Genomic DNA, 23,702 nt, shown 5'->3' with positions numbered 1-23,702 from the left:
GTCTGGCAAAGTTTCTGTTTAGAAATCAGCTGATTGTTTAATGGGAGCTGCCTTGTAGGTAACTAGTTGTCTTTCTCTTGATGCTTCTAGGATTCTCTCTTTGTCTTTAACTTTTGGCATTTTAATTATGATGTCCTGATGTGGGTCTGTTTGGGTTCATCTTTTTTGGGACTCTCTGAGCTTTTTGGGCTTGTATGTCTATTTCTTTCCCCAGGCTAGGGAAGTTTTTCATCATTATTTCTTCAAATAGGTTTTCAGTTCCTAGTTCTCTCTCTTCTTCTGGTACCCCAATGATGCAAATGCTTGATGTCCCAGAGGCTCCTTAAATTCTCCTCATGTTTTTGGATTCTTTTTTCTCTTTTCTGTTTTGATTGGCTGTTTTCTACTACCTTGTCTTCTAAATCACAGATTCAATCCTCTGCTTCATCTAATCTACTATTGATTCCTTGTAATGTATTCTTCATTTCATTTACTGCATTCTTCATTTCTGACTGGTTCTTTTTTTATGTTTTCTATCCCTTTGTTGAAATTCTACCTGAAGTCATTGAGCATCCTTATAACCAGTGTTTTGAACTATGCATCTGGTAGATTGCTTGTCTACATTTTGTTTAATTCTTATTCTGGAGCTTTCATTTGGGACATGTTTCTTTGTTTCCTCATTTTGTATGCCTCCCTGTGTTTGTGTCTATGTATTAAGTAGGGCTGCTATGTTTCCTGGTCTTAGCAGTGTAGTAGTAAGTTTCTTATGTAGTAAGTTACTTATGTAGTAAGTTTCCTGTGGGTCCCATTGGTGGAATCTCCCTGAGCCGACTACTCCAGGTGTGTCCCTTGTGTGGGTGATGTGTGCCGTCCTGTTGTAGTTGAGCCTTGGTTGCTGTTTGCACATGAATGGGAGGTATTAACTCTCCAGCTGATTAGTTTTGAGGACTGGCCCTGACTACAGTGGAGGAGCTGTTTTGCAGAGGCTGACAGAAGCAGGATTCACTTTAGCAGGGCTCTGGTGCCTACTGAGTCTGTCCTTTGGGTGTGTCATTTGTGGAGGTGGTTGGGTGGTGCTCTGGTGTGGTGTGGTCTGAAGCTGGCCACAGGGGGTATGGGTTCTGGGGCTTCTTGGGAGGGTCTCTGGTACAGGTCAAGGTCAGCTACTGCTTGTGCCCTGCCCCAGGGCCACTTGGTGTGAGCTACAAAGTGATCTGTAGATGGTGGTACTGGACTTGTAGGTGCCTGGGAAAGATAAGGCTGCAAACTGAGGCTGCCTGCCACTAGTGCAGGGCTTGGGACCACTTAGCAAGAGATACAGGGTATGCTGAGGCCAGATGTTTCTTTTAGGGTTTTTTTTGAGCTTTCGAGAGTTTTTAGGAAAGTCCGCAGCATGAGCCAAGATAGGTCATTTGTATGGATAAACCACTGGAAGTGGCTTGGGTGGGCCTGCAGGTTGTGTAAGTTGGGGTCTCTGGGAATCACCAGGGCAGTGCCAACAGTGTTAGTTAGCCGGGTTGATGGAGTCTCAGATATGGTGTTCACCTGTATCTGTATGCTGGATAGGGGGAAGGCTCAACAAAGGAACAATGCCAGCACTTCTGTCTGGGTGGAAGCTGCCCCTCCAGACCCTGCCCTGAAACCAGACAATTCAGTTTCTCCCTGTGTGTCCCTGGAGTCTTTTGAGCTGCTGCTCCAGCATGGGAGCTCAGAGAGAGTGAGTCCATCAGTGAGTAAGTCCGTGTGTGAGTCCTTTAAGAGCAATGCCTGGGACTCCAGCAGCTCTCTGTCTGTCTCAGCCACTATCTCTGCTGGTTCTCACAGTCAGAAGTTATGGGCACATTTCTTCCCGGATCTAGAAACCCTGGGCTGGGGAGCCTGGTGTGGGGCTGGGACCACACAGCTGAGATATCCCTCAAATTTTTTAACTGCCACATGTGGGTGTGGGACCAGTGTTTCCACATCTCTGCTCCTCCTACCGGTGTTGAGGTGACTTCTTCTGTATATCCTTAGTTATAGCACTTCTGTCCAGCTAGACATTAGGCAGTTCTCAATGGTGATTGATTGTTCTATAGTTGTAATTTTGATGTGGTCATGAGAGAAGGCAAACATAGCATTTACCTACTTCGCCATCTTGACCAAAACTCAGATTTTGTTTTTAATGTGACATAGGTGTTCCAAAATTCATCTGGAATTGTCAGCAAGAAAAAATACATAAGAATACTGAACAAGTTAATGAGAGAACTGAAACGAACAGATATCAAAACATATTATAAAGCCACAATCATGTAAACAATATATTATAGCCATGGGAATAAAGATCAGAAACAGGGAAAAGAGGAATAATTATATTCATAAGAATTTATATATGAGTCATTGACAAAAAGGATGAAATATTCAATAAATAATTTGGGAGCAAGGCTCTTTGCAGAAGGTAGTTAGAGTCTTATGCTATTTACCAAAGTACAATTTAAATTGATTAAAAAAATGTAAGTAAATAAAAAAAATTAACGATCTAAAAGAAAATTTAAAATTTCTCTATAAATCTTCGTAAATATAGTATTGAAAGTCAGAAACTTAAAGCCTTTTCATTTTTGACCATTTATAATTAAAGCCTGGAAATAAATATACCTAAATTTTTTTGTTAGAGAATTAAGTCTTAGATCTTTTATATTAAAGTATAGAGTAAATTTCTCCCTGGTTTCTGTTCAAATTTTAATTGGTCTTGACAGCAGGTTGGGGAGGAAAAGAGAAGGAAGGACATGTGAGATGGGCAGGGAGGGTGTTGAAAGGTGGAGCCAGGTCTCGTTTAGTCCCGGGTTGCTGCTTCCCTTGACAGTGCCATCTTATTATAAGGGGAGTTGAAATAGTATAATGGGAGGGGAGAGAGCATGGAAGAGATCTGGCCAGGATACTGCAGTTGAATGTACTTTATAAGGGACAATACAACACATTCGTCCTAGGGGGTAGACCACTAACACATGACACGTTAGAATTCCTAGGTGGCATTCTTCCTTATGCATGTTCATCTCTTCAAATTATTTCTTTTGCTTTTGTTTTGCTTTCCCCGGATTCTGTGGGAAAGCAGTAAAGTTCATAAGTAATGTTTTGTAGGCTCTTTTTATAGGAAAGTTTTATGGAAATTCTTATTAGAAGGAGAATGTAAGTAGTAGTAATGTTTCTACAAGGACAAGGACTCAGCAATTTAATGATTTCTTCTGAATTTGGTTTTGGGGCTGGAGATAGAAATAGGAAGAAGTGGAACTCTTAGGTTACATGCATTTGGAATTTTAATGATGTTGCTGAACTGCCTTCTGTTGAGATGATACCATCTGTAGACCTCCTCTAATGTCAGAGAGTATCCCTCCCACACTTGGACCAGCATACTGGCACACATTTTGATCTCTCTCAATCTGATGCAGCATCTTGGTGAAATCATGATTTGCATTCAGTGTTCATGACTGAGGTTGAGCATTGTTCCACCTGTTTTAAAAGTCACCTGAATTTCCTTTTCTGGGAATCAGAACACTTTAGAGCTGGAACAGACCTTTGAGGTGAAGTCCAACTACTCATCCTACAGATGAGGAACCTATTTGGCAATGGTCACTTGGCTAGTCCTTGACTGAAAGAGGACTAAAACCAAGGCTTTTATTTGTCATAAAAGCAGTCTGGGTGACAATAAAACAGGATCTGTAAAGGTCTCTGGGGGCAATCTGGGGTTTGCTGTAGAACAAGAAAGCCTGGAAATTACAGTGCAATGTCACAATGTCTTAACTGTGAGGCCAAGTGCTTTTACTCACCCAGAACTTCTGCTACCTCATCTGTAAAATGGAATAAATATTAGCTTTTTTGCCAAGGTTTCAAGGATTAGTGTTAATGTATATAAAGTAGTGACATAAATAGGCTCAGCACTGTTAACACCCTCCTCATGTTTGTGCATTTTGTTATCTGAGTTTGCCACTTACATGTAAGCTCCAAGGGAGACTTAAACTAAAGTTCTTAAAAATAGAAGTGAAACATCACACCCATATTGACTCCCAGAGACCTGAGAAGAAGGCCTCTGTCACTTTTGTCACTTTGTCACTCTTTTAGGGTTTGTCTTCCAGCAAGTTACCTTTTTCAGATTTCCAGGAAACATTAAAGCCTCCAGATTTCCAAAGGAAAAACTGTGTGTGTGCTGGCCAGGTTTTTGACCCACTCTCAAGCAGGAAGGGGGAATGGGAAGAGAGAAGGGAAGGGAATTACTGAAAACATGTTATTTTCAACACAGCCCAGATGATCATCCCAGGTGTTCTTAGGATTGCCAAGAGTCAAGGTTTTTTTGTTTGTTTTTTTAAATGGGTATTATTTCACTATTATTATCTGTGTTTGTCTTCACTCTGCTTAACCTTTCCTATATTTTGAAAGAATAAGATCAAATGCAGAGCTGGGTCCAAGGACAGGGTCTGCCCCAGCCTTTCCCTTCCCAGAGGCCAGGGACGGCCTTTCTTCCTCTCCTAAGCTCTGAGCGGTCATTTTCATCGGCATCTTGGACGTCTCCTCCAGGTGGAAGGGTGAAGAGGCATCTTTAGTCCTTTCTCTGTCACCTCTAGTTCCCCACTCACGCTGCCATTGCCTGCCTTGGTCTTAGGTAAAATAAAAATAGCAATTCTAACAGTTCTGAAAAATGAATGAGAAAGTTAATTCTTAAGGGCCTCTGTTCTACTCTCAATTCTAGTGTTTTCCCAGTGTGGCCCTTTGACCACGTGTACAGATGTCTTGGGTGCCTGTTGGAAATGCAGATTCTTAGGCTCCCCTCTCCCATAGACTTCCTGAGTTGGAATCTCTGGAGGTGGAACCCGTAAATAGGCATTTGCAACAAGCAGTCCCCGAAGTCCACTAAAGTTTGGAACCACTGGTATTCCTTCCTAGTTCCTTACTTCTTTTTCTTTCTCTCTCCTGGTGCTCCTTAATCTTCCCTTTATCTTTCCTCATTCCTTTGGACTCATGCTCACCTGATTGCTCCCTCATTCCTCCTTCTTAATGCTAAGGGTTCAGAGTAGGCTGTTGAACTGTTCTTTTAACATAATAAATTTAAGACCTCTGGAAACTCAGCTAGGAGAAGGAAAAAAATGTATATTTTTCGCTACAGTGTTTGTCCCCATAAAAGAAAGGTAGACACAAAGCTATCCTCTCTGAGCACCAGCTTTGGGAAGCACATCAATCTTTCAGGTATACAGAGGCATAACGTTCATAGCTGGTTTCACTACAGGGGATGGACCTTGGAGGTTGGAAATGTCCTTCTTTAGAGAAACATCCCTGGCGTGATGTGTCAGGGAGTCAGCTACCACCAGCATCAGAATCAGACTCTGCCTTGAGTACCCTTACTGGAGGGCACAAAGTGGTGAAGACATTTAGGGAAGATGGGGTCAATAGGACAAGAAACAGTCGGGGAGGTGGTGGGGGGTGGCAAAGGGGAGTGTCTGCATGGAGTTTGGAGTGGGTGCCATGAGGGTCCGGAACCTCTGCTTTTGTCTTCACAGCCACTGGAGGAAGAGACCAAGATGAATGCAGAGGTGAGTTCTTTAAAAGTACCAGCTGAAGGAAAGTTTTTCTTGCAGTGTTCTTCATTTCTCCTTCACAGAGTGTTTTCTGTCCTTACAGAGCTTTCAGAAACATTGGCACAAACTTGAAAACATTCCCCCTCTAACCTACCCTTGTGCACATGGCTCTGAATGACAGGAGAAGAGTTAGGCCCCTTTGAGTTCTTATCGGTGTCTGTCCTGAATCAGTTAGAAGAGAATTTATCTACCACAGTTAATCCTGAAACAACACTCACAGGCTTGGGGGAGTTTGGACAGTGGCCTGTAGGGGGTGCTGGGCCCAGAGCTCTGCTGTGTGTTACTCTGGGGACACTTACTGCTGCTTACTAGAAACTTCCTCTGCATCACCTCCTTGATGCTGTCACTTCCAGTGTACCTGTTGTTTGATACAATGAGATGTCTAGTCCTTTGTCCCTTTGCTTTTTCCTGACTGATGGGCCCTTTCCTGCTTTTACTCCCTGCCGTAGTCTGGCTTTGGCCCCTAGTGAAATTCATCTTAAATAATTAAAAAACATTTTTTTTGGTAATAATGTAAGTATACATACCTAGTACAAAACTTAAAAGCTACAAAATGGTAAACAGTCAAAAGTAAGTGTTGCTACTGCTCACCCCCCAGCCTCCGCTTGCCAGCCTGACTTCTGTTCACCTTGTTCTGGTGCCTCTGACCCCTTATCTGAAGTCCCCTACGATTCACCTAAATTCTCATGTCTTAGAAGTTCTGAAGAAAGAGGAGAAACTTTGCACTAATATTAAGCGTATGGAACCTGGACCAGTAACAGTTACATCAGTCATCAGTTACCACTTCTGTCCTATAATTTCGACCTTTCCTTCTTTGATGGCTTTTTCCTCTTAACCTTTTAAAAACATTCCCAGACCTTTGGTCCCCTTCCAACAATTCCCTGTTCTCTTCTGCCTTAAACACTTACTATTTCGTGTCTGTGACCACCTTCTCACTTCCCTTTTACATCCAGTCCCACTGCAGTCTGACTTGGTTCTCACTGCTTCACTAAAACATCTCAGGTGAAAGTTACTAGTGGCCTCCATATTGCCAAATTTGGTCCAAACCTTTTCTTTGAAGCATTTGACACTATTGACATTGTTCTTGAAATTTCTCCATGACACCCCAGGGTTTCTGTCTGTCTCTCTGGTGACTTCCCAGACTCATTCTTAGGCTCCTCTTCTCTCTTTAAAAGTTTGTGTTCCCTAGGGTACTTCTCGTTCTCCCCACTGTCCTTGGTAACTCACCTGACCCCACAGCTTTTATTTGTCAGTTGTATATTTAGGAATATCCCAAATGGATGTGTCCAACCAGGTCTTTCTCCTCAACTCCAGATCCATACTGATAGGTCAGCCAGTAAAGGAACATGCATGGTCAGGAAAGTTAAGAAAGTTTTTATTGTAAGAGAGAAAAATATATCGCACTGAGAAAAGACCGCTACAGTCCGGGCTGCATGTCTAAAGGAGACTCGCAGCCCTGAAGAAGAGGGTGAGGAGGGTTTTATAGGTGCTGTTCTGATAGGGTAGCATTGTTTGAACAGAAAATGTTGACTGCCTGCAAGCCAGTAGCTGTTTTGTGTTTTCTGTTATCGTAAGTTTGGCTCTGTCTCCAGGTGCAGGCCAACAGACATTTTGTTGTTTTCTTGCAGACATGGCTCTGTCTGTAAGTCAGGTTCTCTGAGACCTAACATTAAGTCAAGGTCTCTAACATTCAGAGACCTAACACATACCTCCAGAAGCCTGGATTGCTCGTCTTCATTTAGAGCTTCCACAGGCATCCTAACACATTATCACCTAACCTGGACTTGCTGTTTTTCACCTGCTCCAAATATGCTTCTTCTCAGGGAAGGGCACCACTGCCCTCTATTTACCTGGACTCAAAGCCTGATGTCCCACTCATTTCTTTCTCATATTCCATGCTGTAAATCCTGTTATTTCATTGATTTAATCAGTCACTAAAATTTATGTAACAAAATACTGTGCCAGACTCTAGATTTGGCTTTATGGCTATAATGGTAAAATCTATCTATCTATCTATCTATCTATCTATCTATCTATCTATCTATCTATCTATCATCTATCTATCTATCTAATCTATCTATCTGTCTATCTCTATCAATAGGTAGATAGTGATAGATATGGTATTTGTACTCATGGAACTTATTGAACTAGTGATACCATAATATGTTTCAAATCTGTTTATTCTTTACTTTACTTTCTGCCTGCTCATCACTTCCTCACTTCCCTAATTCTGTACTTATTCTCTTTATTTTACTTACCTTCTTCTAGGTCATTCTCTTTCCCTTTCTGAGAGTAGAGGAGGAGACCTTAGACACAGAAGGTACTCCTTGGCCCTTGGGCATGACACCTTATCTTTGCTGGTCTGTGCAAGGCCCCTCTCTTATATTTATTTTCTTTTTCCTTTTGTCTCCGTCTCCATTCTCAGCCTCCCAAAGATAACTGTTCTAATGCAGTAAATGTTTACCTTTTCACTTACATGTATTCATGAAAATATGTTATTTTTTGTATAAATACATTTTACATTTACAAACAGTAAAATTCACCATTGTTTTGGTGTACAGTTATGTGAGTTAAAATACATGCATAGATTTGTGTACCCATCACTATTTTCAGAATTCAGATTCTCCAAAACATTCCCTTCCATTACCACTTTATTGTCACAGCCTCCCTGATCCGTAACCCCTAGCAACCACTGTGTGATATACTTTAATTTAAATAATTATATTGTGTTACAGCTTATATCTCGGTCTCTTTATTTTTTCTTTTTCTTTTTTCAAGATGTAACATATAGTTAATGTGCTGTACAGTATCCCATGCTGTGCACCCATTTAATCCTAACAAAACACCTATTAACAACATGCTGCTATTACCTCTGTTCTGTAGATAAGGAAAATGAGGGTTAAGTAAATTGCCCTAAGTCACAGGGTATTAGGGACAGAATAGGGATTCAAGCCATGATGTTTCTGACTCCATGAATGCCCTTTTTCTTGTCTATATTCAGCTAATCCTGTCCATCCTGTTCAAGTGTCATTTCTGCTATATGAAATGTTTTCTAGAGCTTTCTCTCTGGAAGCTCTTTGTTGTGACTTTCCTTTCCCCTTTACTTATCTCTTTTTTGTTACCTTCCATTCTCTGACTTCAAGTATAGCTGTCTGTGTGCCTGGTTCCTGTAGGTATCCACTCACCCTTAGTTAGTCCTCACTAAATTTCAGTTGACTAAATGATAGGATAATTCAGAAACTGTTTGGTAATCTTGTAATACAATCCAGGCCTTTGGTGGGTCACTGAAAATGTAAAGGAATGAAATCATGACAGAAAATTTCAAGGAAAACTTGTGAGGAGAAGGGTGGAGAAGGACCACTCGCCACAATCAGGCTTTTGATTTCAGAGGATATTTGTTGAAAGCATGAACGATTCCCAGGGTTTCAAGTGTTTCAAGCTGGGTGCCTGATGGAATTTGTGGAGCTACTGGCCTTTGCTCAGAAGTTCAGAGCACAGTCAGTTAGGAGGGACAGATAACTGGTCACCCAGGTCAGGTTGAGGTGGTCAGGTGGAGATGCCCAGTTTGCATTTCTTCTTGGAACTGAAGCTTGGAGGAGAGGATGGTTTACGGCTCAAAATGTTGGAGTCTTTAGCATAAAAGTGGTAACGGAAACCTTAATAATGAGGGTATTCCCCAACCCACCCCCCAGGAAAGAGAAAAGAACAGAGGGATAAGGACAGAGCGTTGGGAAATATGAACATCTAGGGATGGAGAAGGGAAGTGGTGAAGTGTGAAAAGAAAACCTCAATATGAGGTGAGAAAAGACAAAAAAGGAGTGAATTTAAAGAATGTCCAGTAAGATTTCCAATATGTCTGAGGTCCAGGAGAAGCCCTTGAGTTTAGCAACGAGGTCTTAGGTGACCTGTGATAAAGTAGAGAGGTGTGGTAATGAAAACCAGATTATACTTGGGCGGAAAGGGTGAGTGGAAGTGGTGACTGTAGCCTAGAGTGTGAGGAGTCAGATGATTTGTGGGTACTAGACAGGGCATGATCACGGGTAGAGGGCCCCAGAGGTGGGGCAGCAGAGGATGCCAGGCACTGTAGAGGGATCTCCAGGAAGGGAGATTGGAGTAAGCCAAAGGCTGTACAAGATGTAGAGTTGTCATCTGCTCAGAGAATCCCTTGGGTGTTTGTATTTTAGATAACTAATATACTCAACATGATTCAAAATTTTAAAGGATTTAGAAAAAAGATTTATGCCAAGAAGTTCTCTTCCCTCCCTGCTTCTCACGGTTTTAGGCAATCAATGTTACTGTTTTCACGGCTGTCCTTTCAGAGAGATTCTAACATATAGAACAAATATTTTTTTCCTTCAGCATCCCCGCCCTACTTTTTTTACACAGTGTTATAGCACACAAGTTACAGTGGTCTGTATTTTGCTTTTCTCACCCAACAATATATCTTGGAGATTAATACCTTCCAATACATAAAGAACTTCCTTCTTATGTTCCATTTTAGTGGTACACCATAACTTTTATAACCAGCCTAATGTTAACAACATATACATTCGTTATTTTTGATATTTTGCTGTTACAACAATGATTACAATAATCTTAAGTCATTTTACTATATTCTTAGAAATGCATTTTTGGAGCAAAGAGTATTTGCATGATAAATATTTCCAAGTTGCTCCCTACAAAGGGGTCCTGTTTTTCTCTCCCTCCTGCAATGTATGAATGTGCCTGTTTCCCATGCCAACCAATGTGTTGCCAAACTTTCTGATCCTTGTAAACAGTAAATGCAAAACATTAAATTGTTCTTTCTGACTATTTGGAATCTCATTTCCCCATCACAGAGTAGTAATCAAGCACCTGCCCTCATGCCTCACATCTTGAAGTTCTTCTATAATGATTTTACATTTTCTATCCTCTTAATATCAAAAGTTGTTTTTCTTCTAAATTGATAGAGCATGTTCTCTTAATCCTAACTTTCTCTGAATTCCATTATCAGATCTGGAGCTCCAAACACTAGTTTCTCTGAATCCAAGAAGAGGAGCAAGCTCACTCTGTGACTATGATTTGGCTTTGAATTATTTTTTGAGTCACTTTTCTGTCCTGTATGTGTGTCCATTTTCTGCTGTCTTAAAACTGCTCCTATTCCTTTGTCCTTAAAATACTACCCCTACAGGGCTGTATATACTCGTATAGTGGTATTTTACCAAAGGTTCAAGACAGCAGACAACTCAGTATGGAAATTTAGACATCCTGGTTTCTAGAAATCCATTGTCTACACCTCCATGTCTTTCTGGCTCCTTTCTCTGCATGCTTCAGTCTCCTCATAACCTGCATGCACTTTACCCTTTCCTCTGTGTTCTGCTGGTTCCCATCCCGAAAGTTATAGCCACCACTACAAAGTAGTTTAGCCATCTCTTTGATCTGTTTAACCTTATATTTTGGGATTTTCTTTTTTCTTTATTTTTTAAATTAACTTTATTGGGGTGAGAATGGTTAGTAAAATTACATAGATTTCAAGTGTACAATCCTATAATACATCATCTATATATCACGTGTGCTCACCACCCAGAGTCAGTTCTCCTTCCATATAAATATAAATATAAATATATATATATATAAAAAAACCATATATATGTATGTGTGTGTGTGTGTGTGTGTATGTGTGTATATATATATATATGTATATATATATATATATATATATATATATATATATATATATATTTAACCCTCCCCTTACCCTCTTCTACCATCCCCCCTCCTCCCTTACCCTCTGATAACCACTAAACTGTTGTGCGTGTCTATGAGTTTTTGTTTTGGTACACTGTCTTGTTCCTTTGTTGCTTTCAGTTTTATATCCCACATGAGTGAAGTCATCAACTTTTTCTGTGTGACTTATTTCTGTTAGCATAATAATCTTAAAATCCACCCATGCTGTTGCAAATAGCACTACTTCATCTTTTCTAATGGCAGAATAGTATTCCATCATGTATATATAGCTCATCTTCTTTATCCAATCATCTATTGAAGGGCACTTTGGTTGTTTCCATGTCTTGGCCACTGTAAACAATGCTGCAATGAACTTCAGGGTACATAAATCTTTACGAATAAATGTTTTCAGATTTTTTGGGATTGCTAGGTCATATGGTAATTCTATTCTTAATTTTTTGAGGAACCTTCATACCCTTTTCCATAGCAGCTGTACCAATCTGCATTCCCACCAGCAGTATATGAGGGTTCCTTTTTCTCCACAGCCTCTCCAACACTTGTAATTATTTGTCTTGTTGATGATAGCCATTCTAATAGGTGTGAGGTGATATTGCATTATGGTTTTGATTTGCATTTCCCTAATAGCTAGTGAAGTTGAGCATTTTTCATGTATCTATTGGCCGTTTGTATGTCTCTTGAGAGAAGTGTCTGTTCAGGTCCTCTGCCCATTTTTTAATGGGATTGTTTGGGTTTTTTTGTTGTTGTTGAGTTGTACAAGTTCTTTATATATTTTGGATATTAGCCCCTTATCACAGGCATTGTTTGCAGATAACTTCTCCCATTCAGTTAGTTGCCTCTTTGTTTTGTTGGTTTCTTTTGCTGTGTGGAAGCTAAACCATTGCCATCACTTACAGAAAAATTTATAGCACTAGATGCCTGTTTTTGAAAAGAAGTTTTCAAGTCAATGACTTAAACTCCCATCTTAGAAGCATATTAAACCCTAGATAAGCAGAAAATTTGAAGTAATAAGGATAAGAGCAAAAATCAATGCAATAGGGAACAACAACAACAACAACAACAAACAATTGAGAAAAATCAATGAAATCAAAGCTATTGTTTTTGAGATCAATAGAATTGATAAACTCTAGCCAGGCAGCTTAGGAAAAAAAGAGAGAAGACATAAATTTCCAATATCAAAAGTAAAAGAATGGCCATCACTACGGAGTCTACAAATATTAATATTTTCACTGCGACCTTCGTCTATAATTGAATAATATTTCTATGCCGCTGACTGCGGCGTTTGACTTTACCCCATGAGCTCAGTGTTCCAGAAAGGAAGTTTAGGAAAGCAGATGTACATTTTTCTATATTTTGTGTTTTTCAAGAATGAATAGAAATAGGAAATCTTTATACTTTAATCATTTATTTTAATAAAATGTAACACCTTAACTGTATTAACTGAAAAATATAAATGCTGTAATTATTTTCTGTGGATTTTTGAAACATTTTGGAAAACAAATATGAAATCAATGTAGCGTAGTGAAAAGGTTAAAGGATAATAAGAGCATAGTGTGCATATGTTTATGGATAGGAATTCAACAGTTCAGATGAAATGGACATACTCCTCAAAAGACTGAAACTACCTAAGCTCTTTTAAAAAGAAATGAGCAATCTGAATGTGTGTGTGTGGGCACGTGCGCACGCACACACACGCATTAAATAAATTGAATCTGTAGTTAAAAACCTTTCCACAGAGAGAAACTCTGCTATGTTGAAGAAGCAGTTTGCTATGATGTGAAATGCCTACGGACAGGGACATTTGTCAGGAAACTGCAGGTAGCTTCTAGGAGCTGAGGGCTTCTCCTACAACCAGTAAGGATCTGAATACTGCTGGGAACCACGTGAGCTTGTACGAGAGCACTGAGCTCTGGATGAGGACGTAACCTGGTCAGCTCCTGAACACAGCCTTGTGAGATCTGAGCAGAGTTCCGAGTTAGGCCATGTTCAGAATCTTTACTCACAGAAACTGAGAGATAATAATATTGAAAAAGGAAAGACATTATCAGAAAACATGGTGTCATATGGCTTATGTTTTGTGTACTTAGTGAACTCCCCGTTCTCCAGAACCCAGTGCCAGTAGAGGAAGTTGTGGCATCCCAAGCAATTCTAGTTCAAATGATTGAAGATTAACCAGTGCATCATCCAGTCAAGAATCATTGTCTAGAGCTATCAGTTCTTCCTCAGAATAACTGAGACAACTTACCTTCTACATAAAAACCCAACCCACGTAGGGTTATCAGTTCCCACATGTAATGTAAGGCGATGTGGATAACAAGTTTCTTGGGCAAGCTATTCCAACTAGATTCGCAGTGTATCCTGCTTGTAGCCCACGGCATATGCCAGGGTGTCAAACATGTATGCTTAGTAGTATTATGTTCCATTACGTGCAATATCAAGCTGCAGTTTCAGCTGAGGCCACGTCAAATGCCAACGCAGCCCAGCCTGCTGCTCCACAGCCTCTAAATTTGGCACATGTTCCTGGAGAATAATCCCGACCAGCTCTAAACCTAGTAGCCCAAGAAAATTGACCTATGAATGAGAATGTTCAAATGAATGCGCAGGGAGGCCCAGTGCTAAACGAAGATGTCAGTTGAGACTTTCTAGATTGGATGTACACATTCTCAGGAGCTCAGTTCTTTTTAGCATTGAATATTTCTTTTCTTACTTTAGACAGTTTATTATGGTAATGGAAGCTATGCTACTGGCTTATGTACAGCAAGTTGAATGATTTCCTGTTGGGCTACAAGGAGGTCAAACAAGTAAACTATCTAAAGTGTAAAGAAATGGGTCATTTTATAAATGATGCACTTGACGATGAGGGTGGGGAAGGTGCAGGTGAAGATGCCAGTGCAATTCAAAGACTTGTATTAATAGCTTCAGCTTGGTCTTTTATCTCCGCCTTCTTTACTTCACAATACAAGACAGGCCTTGTCATGTCACAGTACTGTGCCAGGTGGAAAGGAGGGTTTGACATTAAGAAAGGGTTATAAATAATAGTGTAATTAAAGTATACACACACACACACACACACACACACACACACACACACACAGAGGGTGCCAAAAAAATGTATATACATTTTAAGAAAGGAAAAAACTATTAAAATTGTAGTACTCAACAATATATACTGATAACAAAACATGAATACAGGTCACGTTTGTCTTCTGCAATTACAAGAGGTGCTCAAAGTGATTACCAGCAGCGTCTAGACACTTCTGATCGTGGCAAACTACTATATATATATAATCTATATTCTATAAATTATTCTGAAAGTTTTAACAAGATCTCACAGTTGTTAATAGAGAATTTTCTTGAGGGAGGATCCAAGGTGGTGGAGTAGATAAATTCTGTGCTTGCCTCCTCCAATGACCACATTAAAATTACAAATAAATTATAGAACAGTCTACCTGGAGAACTGTCTGAAGTATAGCTGAACAGAAGTTTTATAACTAAGAATATGAAGAAGAAGCCACACCGAGACTGATAGGAAGGACACAGACACAGAATGGGCTGGCTCCACACCTGCTGTGGCAGCTGAAACTTAGGAGGGATATCTCAGTCATGAAGGATCCCCCTAAGGAGCAATGGACCCCAGTCCCACAGTGGCTTCCACAGCCCAGAGTACCTGTGCAAGGAAGAGGAGCTCCCACAACATCTGGTTGTGAAAAACAGTGGGGATTCTGACCACCAGAGTGGGATGAAAGGCTACAGGACACCCAGATGTCCTCTAACAGAGCCTGTGTACACAGTCACTCACTGCGGGTACTCACCCTGGGCTCCAGCAGAGGAGCAGTGACTGGGGAGGCATCGGAGATACATGGGGAGAGACTGAGTTTTGTGGCTTCAAGAAGAGGATGGAACAGTTGCCATTTTCCCTGTGTAGAATCCTCCCATGCAGCCGGTACGTGGGCACCATCCTTCCTGTGTTGAACCCTCATCTGCATGGCCAGATCGGAATTTAAATTGGCTTGGAAAGCTCAGCCTCACCCAGCTCACTCAACACCGGAAACATTGCTCTCTGAGCTCCAGCACTGGGGCAGGGGCTCTAGGGGGAGCTGAGTTGTCTAGCTTTGGGGGGGTGGGTTGCTAAGGGGACATCTTTCTCCTGGACTCAGGTGCTGGTGACTCCCTGGGACCCCGCCCCACCCAACTCATGCAATGCCAGAAGCAATTTCGGTGAGCAACGAGCCCCCCTTGTATTGCACGCTTTCTTGGAGAACTCACGGGCCTCAGGCCGGTGGCAGCTGGTCTCAATGTTCTCTGACTTTTGCTGAGTAGCTCCAGGCTTAGTACTGGCACCAAATCAGAATCTAACCTAGTGAATACCACTTGTCTCACTTTGGTGATGCCCTGAGTCCCCCCTCACCCAACTCCCATACTCCACAAGGCTCTATCAGTGGCTGAGCCTTATGGACCTAGCTGGTAGCAGCAGGCCTCACCATGTACTGGGCTTTTTGCCCAGGCCTAGTACTGGTGGCAGCCATCCTCAGTTCGCAGCCAGGCCTCTTCCATGCACCTCCTGGTCTAGCAGAGGCAGCAATCAATCACAGATTGCTTTGTATCTTCTACCAGGTAGTCCCCAGCCAGTCTCAGGCAGTCACTGACCTGGGCCTGTACCGGAGCCCTGCTCAAGAGACCACAGAACCAACATACATAGAGTTTGGCTTCAGATTACAGCAGAGCATCACCTAATTAGCTCCATAAGCGGCACACCCAAAGGGTGGCCTCAGCAGACACCAGAGCCTGCTGGGGTGAATCCTGCTTTGTGGGATAAGCCCCCTGCACAGAAGCTCATAAGCTGTGGACGTGGCCAGACCCACAGCCAGTCATCCCAAGGGTATATCCCACCTACTGATGTGCCAATAGCAATCAAGCCTCTTGTATAACAGGAGGGCACACACATCCCATACAGGGGACACTCCTGGGGCACCCAGTGCAGGTGACTTGGGAGACTGTGCCACTGAGACCCACAGGGCATCTACTACATCAAGCCAACCGGCCAAGACTGGGAAATGTAGCAGATTTACCTTATACATAGAAACAAATATAGGCAGCCAAAGTGAGGAAACACAGAAATACATGTCAAATGAAAGAACAGGAGAAAACACCAAATGGAGGCAAGCAGCCTACCAGATAGAGTTCAAAACAATGGTTGTTAGGATGCTCAGTGATCTTAGAGGAAGAATAGATTAACTCAGTGAGAATGTAAACAAAGAGATAGTAAGTATAAAAAAGGACGTAGAAACCATAAAAAAGAACCAGTCAGAAATGAAAAATATAGTAAATTAAGAATGCACTAGAAGGAATCGCCAGTAGACTAGATGAAGCAGAGGATTGACTCAGCAATTTGGAAGACAAGGTAGCAGAAAACACCCAATCAGAACAGCAGAATAACTATTTGAACTGGTAAATGATTTCAGTAAAGTAGCAGGATACAAAATCAATATTCAGAAATTGGTTGCATTTTTGTACACCAATAATGAACTGTCAAAAAGAGAAATTAAGAAAACAATCCCATTTACAATTGCGTGAAAAAATTTAAATACCTAGGAATAAATTTAACCAAGGGAGGTAAAACACCTGTGTTCAGAAAACTGTAAGACACTGAAGAAAGAAACTGAAGAAAATACAAATAAGTGGAGACATATACTGTGCTCATCGATAGGCAGATTTAACATCGTTAAAATGTCCATATTACCCAAAGCAATCTATAGATTCAGTGCAATCCCTATCAAAATACCCATGTGGCTGAGTGAAACAAAGGGCTGCAAGAGTCCCAGGTATTCCTCTTAAAGGGCCCACACATTGACTTACTCGCTGACGGACCCACTCTCTCTGAGCTCCAGCACTGTGGTGGCAGCTCAAGGTGGGGAGCTGAGTTGTCTGGTTTTGGGGTGGAGGCTGAGGGACTAACTTTCTCCCAGACTCAGGTGCTCGCAGTTCGTTGTTTCTTTGTTGATCCCTTCCCTCTTCTGACCTGCAGATGTAGGTTGCCATCATGACTAAATCTCCATCAACCTGGCGAACACTGTTTGCCATGCCCTGGTGATTCGCAGAGACCCTGCCCTACCCAACTTGCGGGCTCACCCAAGCTGTTTCCAGTGGGTTTTCCATACAAATGGCCTGTCTTGGCTCATGCTGCAGACTTTTGTGAAATCCCTCAATGTTTCACAAACCCCAAACAAGCAGCATCTGGCTTCCGCATGTCCCATAACTCTTGCTGAGCAGCCCCAAGCCCAGAATTAGTGCAGCCAACCTCAGTTTTTGACTTGTCCTCTGAAGGCACCTCCAAGCCCACCACAGGTGGCAGCCATCTGCAGTTTGCTTTGTGGCTCCAGGTGACCCCAGGCAGGGCACAGTCTTTGGCTGGACTTGGCCTGTGTTCAGGCCCCTCCCAAGCCATTCTGGTAGCCAGCTTCCTACCGAGCTAGAGCATCACTCGGCCTCCTCCAACGATAACACACCCAAAGGGCAGAATTGCAGATACCGGACGCTTATTAAAGCAAATCCTTCTCCATAGGGTCAGCGTCTGCACAACGGCTCCTCCACTGTAGTCATAGCCAGTGCTCACAACCAACCAGCCTGAGGATCACTTTTTCCCACTGACATTGTGGGCACAGAGTCCCAGAGAGCAATTCATAGGCTCTCAGCCTCACGTGGAAAGGTGTTGGCTCGGTTATTAGATGGCCATCAGCTGTAATCAGCTGTGGCTGGGTGGCCATCAGCTATTAACTGGTTAGCCATTAGCCAATAATATAACTGCTATGGCTATGCTAGGGCATTGGTTGGTTGGTTGGCAGAGAAGCAGACGGCAGGTTGTGGCTAGCAAGTGGGGTTAGCAAGCGTGGATAGCGGATTGCAGATCGTGTGGATCCTACTTCCTGTGTCTTGCCCAGCCGCCAGCGAGACTGAGGTGCATAAAGACCCCTTGTTGGGGTACTGGTGGAGGTTTGCTTTTGGGTCTTGGACAGTCACCATCGAGAATATAGTGGTATGAACCCCCTATCCGTGGCTCCGTTGGTGTTACTTTTTGGCCTCACCATATCCTGCATTCTTGTGTGGGGAGGAAGACTAGAGTCCCTGCATGATAGATATGTGAACAGAAACCAAGGCTCAACTACTACAGGAAAGCACACCCACCCCACACCATGAGTACACCTGGAGCACCTGGCTCAGTTGACCAGGGATACTGTGCCACTGGGCTCCACGGGACACCGACTATGTAAGGCTACTCTACTAAGACGAGGAAACAGAGCAGCCCTATCTAATGCATAGAAACAAACACAGGGAGGCAGCCACAATGGAGACACAAAGAAACATTTCCCAAACAAACCAGAACAAAGCTTTAGAAAAAGAACTAAACAAAATGGAGACAATCTACCAGATGCAGAGTTCAAAACACTGGTTATAAGGGTGCTGAATTACCTCAGGGAGAAGTTCAACAAAAAGATAAACATAAAAATGGAGATAGAGAATATAAAAAAGAACCAGTCAGAAATAAAGAATACAATAACTAAATGAAGAATACATGAGAGGAAATCAATAGATTAGATGAAGCAGAGGATTGAATTAATGATTTAGAAGATGAGGTAGCAGGAAAAAACCCAATAAGAACAGAAAAAAAAATCCAAAAACAGGAGATTTTAAGGGGTCTCTGGGACAACATCAAGTATACCAACATTCGCATCACAGGGGTCCCAGGAGAAGAGAGAGCGAGGAATTGAAAACCTATTTAATGAAATAATGACAGAAAACTTCCCTAACCTCATGAAGGAAATAGACCTACAAGCCCAGGAAGTACAGCGTGCCAAACAAGATGAACCCAAAGAGGCCCACACAAGACACATTATAATTAAAATGCAACGGTTAAAGACAAAGAATCATAAAAGCAACAAGAGAATAGCAGTTAGTTACCTACAAGGGAGCTCCCTAAGACCATCAGCTGATTTCTCAACAGAAACTTTGCAGGCTAGAAGGAAGTCACACAAAATACTCAAAGCGGTCAAAAGCCAGGACCTACAAGATTATCCTATTCAGCAAAGCTATCATTTGAAATTGAAGGACAGATAAAGAACTCCCCAGACAAGAAGGTAAAAAAGTTAATCACCACCAAACTAGTATTACAAAGAATGTTAAAGGGACTTCTTTAAGACAAAAAAAAAAAGATCAAAACTATGAATCATAAAAATGTAATAACTACATATCTATCAACAATTACTTTAAATAGATTAAGTGCTCCAAGCAAAAAATAGGGTGGCTGAATGGATAAGAAAACAAGATCCTTAATATATGCTGCCTACAAGAGACTCACTTCAGATCGCAGGACACACACACAGACTGAAAGTAAAGGGATGGAAGAAAGGTATTTCATACTAATGAAACGAGAGAAAAGCAGGGGTATCAATACTTACACCAGACAAAATAGAACTTAAAACAAAGGCTATAACAAGAGACGAAGAAAGACTCTGAAATCCCACTTCTGGGTATTCGTCCTAAGAAACACAAAACACTACTTCGAGGGATGTGTGCATCCATATGTTCATTACAATATTGTTTACAATGGCCGAGATGTGGAGGCAGCCTAGGTGTCTGTGGACGGATGAATGGATAAAGAGGAGGTGGTATATATATATATATATATATATATATATATATATATATATATATATATATATATACATACATACATACACATACACAATGGAATATTTCTTGGCCTTGGAAAGGAGTAGGTTTTTGCCATCTGCGGTGGCATGGATGGACCTGTAGGGTGTTGTGCTGAATGGAGTATGTCAAACAGCGAAAGATAGATGTAATGTGATTTTGTTTATATATGTAATATGAAGAACAAAAAAACCCAAAAAAACTCATAGATACAGAGAGCATTTTGATGGTTGCCAGTTGGAAGAGGTATTGGGAGGTAGGTGAAAAAGGGTAAGGGATTAAGAAATACAAAGTAGTCGTGGGAATGTAGGGTATAGCATAATGAATATGGTCAATAATATTGTAATAAGTATGTATGGCGTCAGATGGGTACTAGATTTACTGGGGTGATAGATGGGAGGGGATTGGTGGCAGGGTGAAAAAGGTGAAGGGATTAAGTACAAATTAGTAATTACAAAATAGTCATGGGGATGTAAAGTAAAGCATAGGGAATGTGGTCTATAATATGGTAATATCTGTGTATTGTGCCAGATGTGTACTAGATTAGTCAGGGGATCACTTCTTAAATTATATAAATGTCTAATCACTATGCTGTACACCTGAAATTAATATAAAATAATATTAAATGTAAACTGTAATTGAAAAATAAATTAAGTGAGGGAAGGTAAAGGGGAATAAAAGGTTCAGATTTCCAGGTATACAAGAAATAAGTCATGGGGATGTAATGTACAGCATGGGGAATATAGTCAATAATATTGTGATATGGTGTCAGATGGTTGCTGGACTTAGCATGGTGATCGCTTCTTTAGGTATATAAATATTGAGTAACTATTGTGTACATTTGAAAATAATGTATTTTATGCTAACTGTATTTTAGTAAATTGTTTTTTTAAATGGAACAGTATTACACCTGAAGCTAAAATAAATGATGTGGATTAAAGATGCCTATGTAAAATTTTCCACTCAGTGAAGAAAAAAGGCAGTATGAAAAACAGTGCAATTGCATTTTGTGAAACAAAAATAACACTGAATACACCTATGTATCCACACACACATATACATATATATGCAGAGAAAAATATAAAACCTAAGAATTACCAAAATGCTAACATACTTATCTATATATAGGTGGTGAGAATGTGAGTCATTTTTACTTTCTACTTTTGACAAATCTGATTTCCTCCATTTTCTTTGTGTCATGCAGTTTATGAGTAAAAATTTACTTTAACCATAAAAAAAATATATATGTTTTGGGTGGAGCTGACTTCTCTCTGAGCTCTTGTTTCAGGGAGTGTCTTATCTTGCCCTCATATGCTGCAGCTTCTGCGAGTTCTGGATTGGCTCCTTATTTTGCTTCTCTGGACCATGAGTCATCCTGCTGACATGTCTTTGTTTGCCATTCTCTGCTAGATGCCTAAAATGTTTTTAAACCCCACCTTGGTTCCTTGTGTTTTAGCCTGAGAGGAAGTTTGGCGTCGTGGTTGTTGGTGTTGGCAGAGCTGGTTCCGTGCGGATGAGGGACTTGCGGAATCCACATGCTTCCTCAGCATTCCTGAACCTGATTGGCTTCGTGTCCAGGTGGTTCGCATTTGCTTTGTGCCTTGTAATTCATGGGAAGCACACTGGGATGGAGTAGGCCTCGGGGCATGGAGATTCTCCAGACCCAGGAGAGAGATCCAGTTCCAGGGTCATTCCAGAGAACTGCTCAGGGTCCGCCCCACAAGATCTGAAGTTCAGATGGGTCTGTAGAGTGCCGGCCTGAAGCTGGGATATGCAGTGAGTCAGCCTGGAAAGAACAACCAAGGCAAAAGCACAGGTAGGGAAAATGACAGTTACAGAAGGAGCACAACGGACATGTGATGGGCTGGCCTGAAAGAAGTCTGAAGGGTGCAACAGCTAATCGTTACGTCAGGTTGATAACAGCCATCCATGCAGTGGTTCTAGGCTTTGCAAATGTTACCAACTATTTGACATAGATACCATTATCAACCAACTCTACTTTATAGATAAAGAAACCGAACCACAGAGAGTTTAAGTAGTTTACCTGAGGTCACACAGCTGGAAAGTCTAAGAACTGGATTTGAATATAGGTCTTTCATTCCAAAGCCCACCTCTTAAACACCATGTGTTCTGTTTGATAATTTTGAACCCTACTTTTCATTTAAGCTTCATTTCTCTCCTATAACCGACCAAAACCAAATTTATCACTATATTTTTTATTTCCTGCCCCATGCTCGGCTCCTTCCTCACCACTTCCTCACACACACACACTACTCACCACACTAACAGTGTGTAACATCATTTGTCAATATTAGTTGTGAACTAGATATAGGTATTATGTTGGCTGAGAAAGTGTGGGGGTGAGCAAGTTAGGCACAGCTCTACTTTCTAGTGCTTGAGAGAAATCAAATAAATATTTAGACAAAGCATAAGTAAATATTGTGATGGTCCCTGCAGACTTCTTTTATATTTTAATTTATGGGACATGCTTTATTCCAGTTTGCCTGTCTTAAAATTTCGCCCTTCCTTTAAAGATTTAAAGTGGACATTGGGCCACTAGGGAGACCCAGAAGTACTGGGAATCTTCCCTCGGTCAATCTCCCCGTCCCAGTAAGATTCTAAGGGAGCTGCACACAGATGGGCGATGAAAACTATTCTTAGCCACACTGTAATTCCCTGCATTTGCACCTGTATTTGAAGCTCTAATCAAACATGATAAAGCAGAGCCTCTTTACCGTTAAGCCTCAGTCCTCTTTTAGCTGGCTGCCATGACTGATGCAGTGGGAATTCCTGAAGTACCCAGGTCATGTGGAAAAATGGCCAGCTCATGCCCACTACTGCACCCCTGCCGTTATCACACTTTTTCCCTTTTCACGTACCCTGTTCTTCATGACCTACCTGCTAAGTCCTACGCCCTCCCCAGGAAGCCTTTTCTGAAATGCCAAACTAGGTGTTCCTTGCTTCCTTGACTCTCCCACATATCTCCCCGGACATTTCTCATGTTAGGCTTGTGTTGTCGTGTGTGTGTGTGTGTGTGTGTGTGTGTGTGTGTGTCTTCCTCCCTCTCCCAGACTGTGAGCTCACTGGAGGCAGAGGACTTTTACTTCATTCTTTATGATCTTCCATAGGGTACCTAGCACACAGTAGTCAAACAATAAGTATTGGTTAAATTGAGCCATGTAGACTGGGTGGCCCACATAGGAAGAAACCTACCCTTATATCCTTTGGCAGCCAAACTTCTCCAAATGCCCTCTGTCTACTGCAGCTTGAGTGGAGCTCTGAGTTGGCTGAGAGCCTTCTGTTGGCTGCCCCATTTACTCTGTGACATCCATCACCGGAGGATTGCTCCACTGCTCCAGCCTGTGCACTAGGGTAGTGTGCACATGGCCAGAGCTCTCAGCTCTTCTAACTCAGGAGCTCCTTCTTACTCTGTAAGAGTCCAAAGGTTTACAGTTCATGTTCTAGCCCAGCTACTGGTTAGCCGTGGCAGCTACTGCCTCTCTGGGTTTTCTCAGCTCCGCTATAAAGGAGGCAGTGACACCTGTCTTCCGTTTGACTATCACGAGGCCACGATATATGTGAAGGAGCTTGAAGTCACACAGCAAATTGCACTTCAAAGGTGCTAGCACATTGGATTTGAGTTGGGTTTGGTAGTCATTGTATTTGGCCTGGTGTTTGACGGTGGCAATCACC

The 23,702-nt window shown here is 41.6% G+C and overlaps 1 protein-coding gene across 1 annotated transcript in view; it reads left to right on the top strand.

Annotated features, from left to right (window-relative positions):
- Nucleotides 1-23,702, top strand: part of BLVRA (biliverdin reductase A) — a 76,697-nt gene that overhangs the window by 13,343 nt on the left and 39,652 nt on the right. Inside the window, exons 3-4 of the mRNA XM_033088577.1 lie at nt 5,502-5,534; nt 21,466-21,587. Coding sequence (XP_032944468.1) covers nt 5,502-5,534; nt 21,466-21,587 — 155 coding nt within the window. The remainder of the gene's footprint in view (nt 1-5,501; nt 5,535-21,465; nt 21,588-23,702) is intronic.

The sequence above is a fragment of the Rhinolophus ferrumequinum genome, chromosome 20 (assembly GCF_004115265.2).
Source record: "Rhinolophus ferrumequinum isolate MPI-CBG mRhiFer1 chromosome 20, mRhiFer1_v1.p, whole genome shotgun sequence".
In the NCBI taxonomy this organism is placed as follows: Eukaryota; Metazoa; Chordata; class Mammalia; order Chiroptera; family Rhinolophidae; genus Rhinolophus; species Rhinolophus ferrumequinum.
The sequence above is the reverse complement of the archived record's forward strand: the minus strand, read 5'-3'. Positions and strand labels throughout refer to the sequence as shown.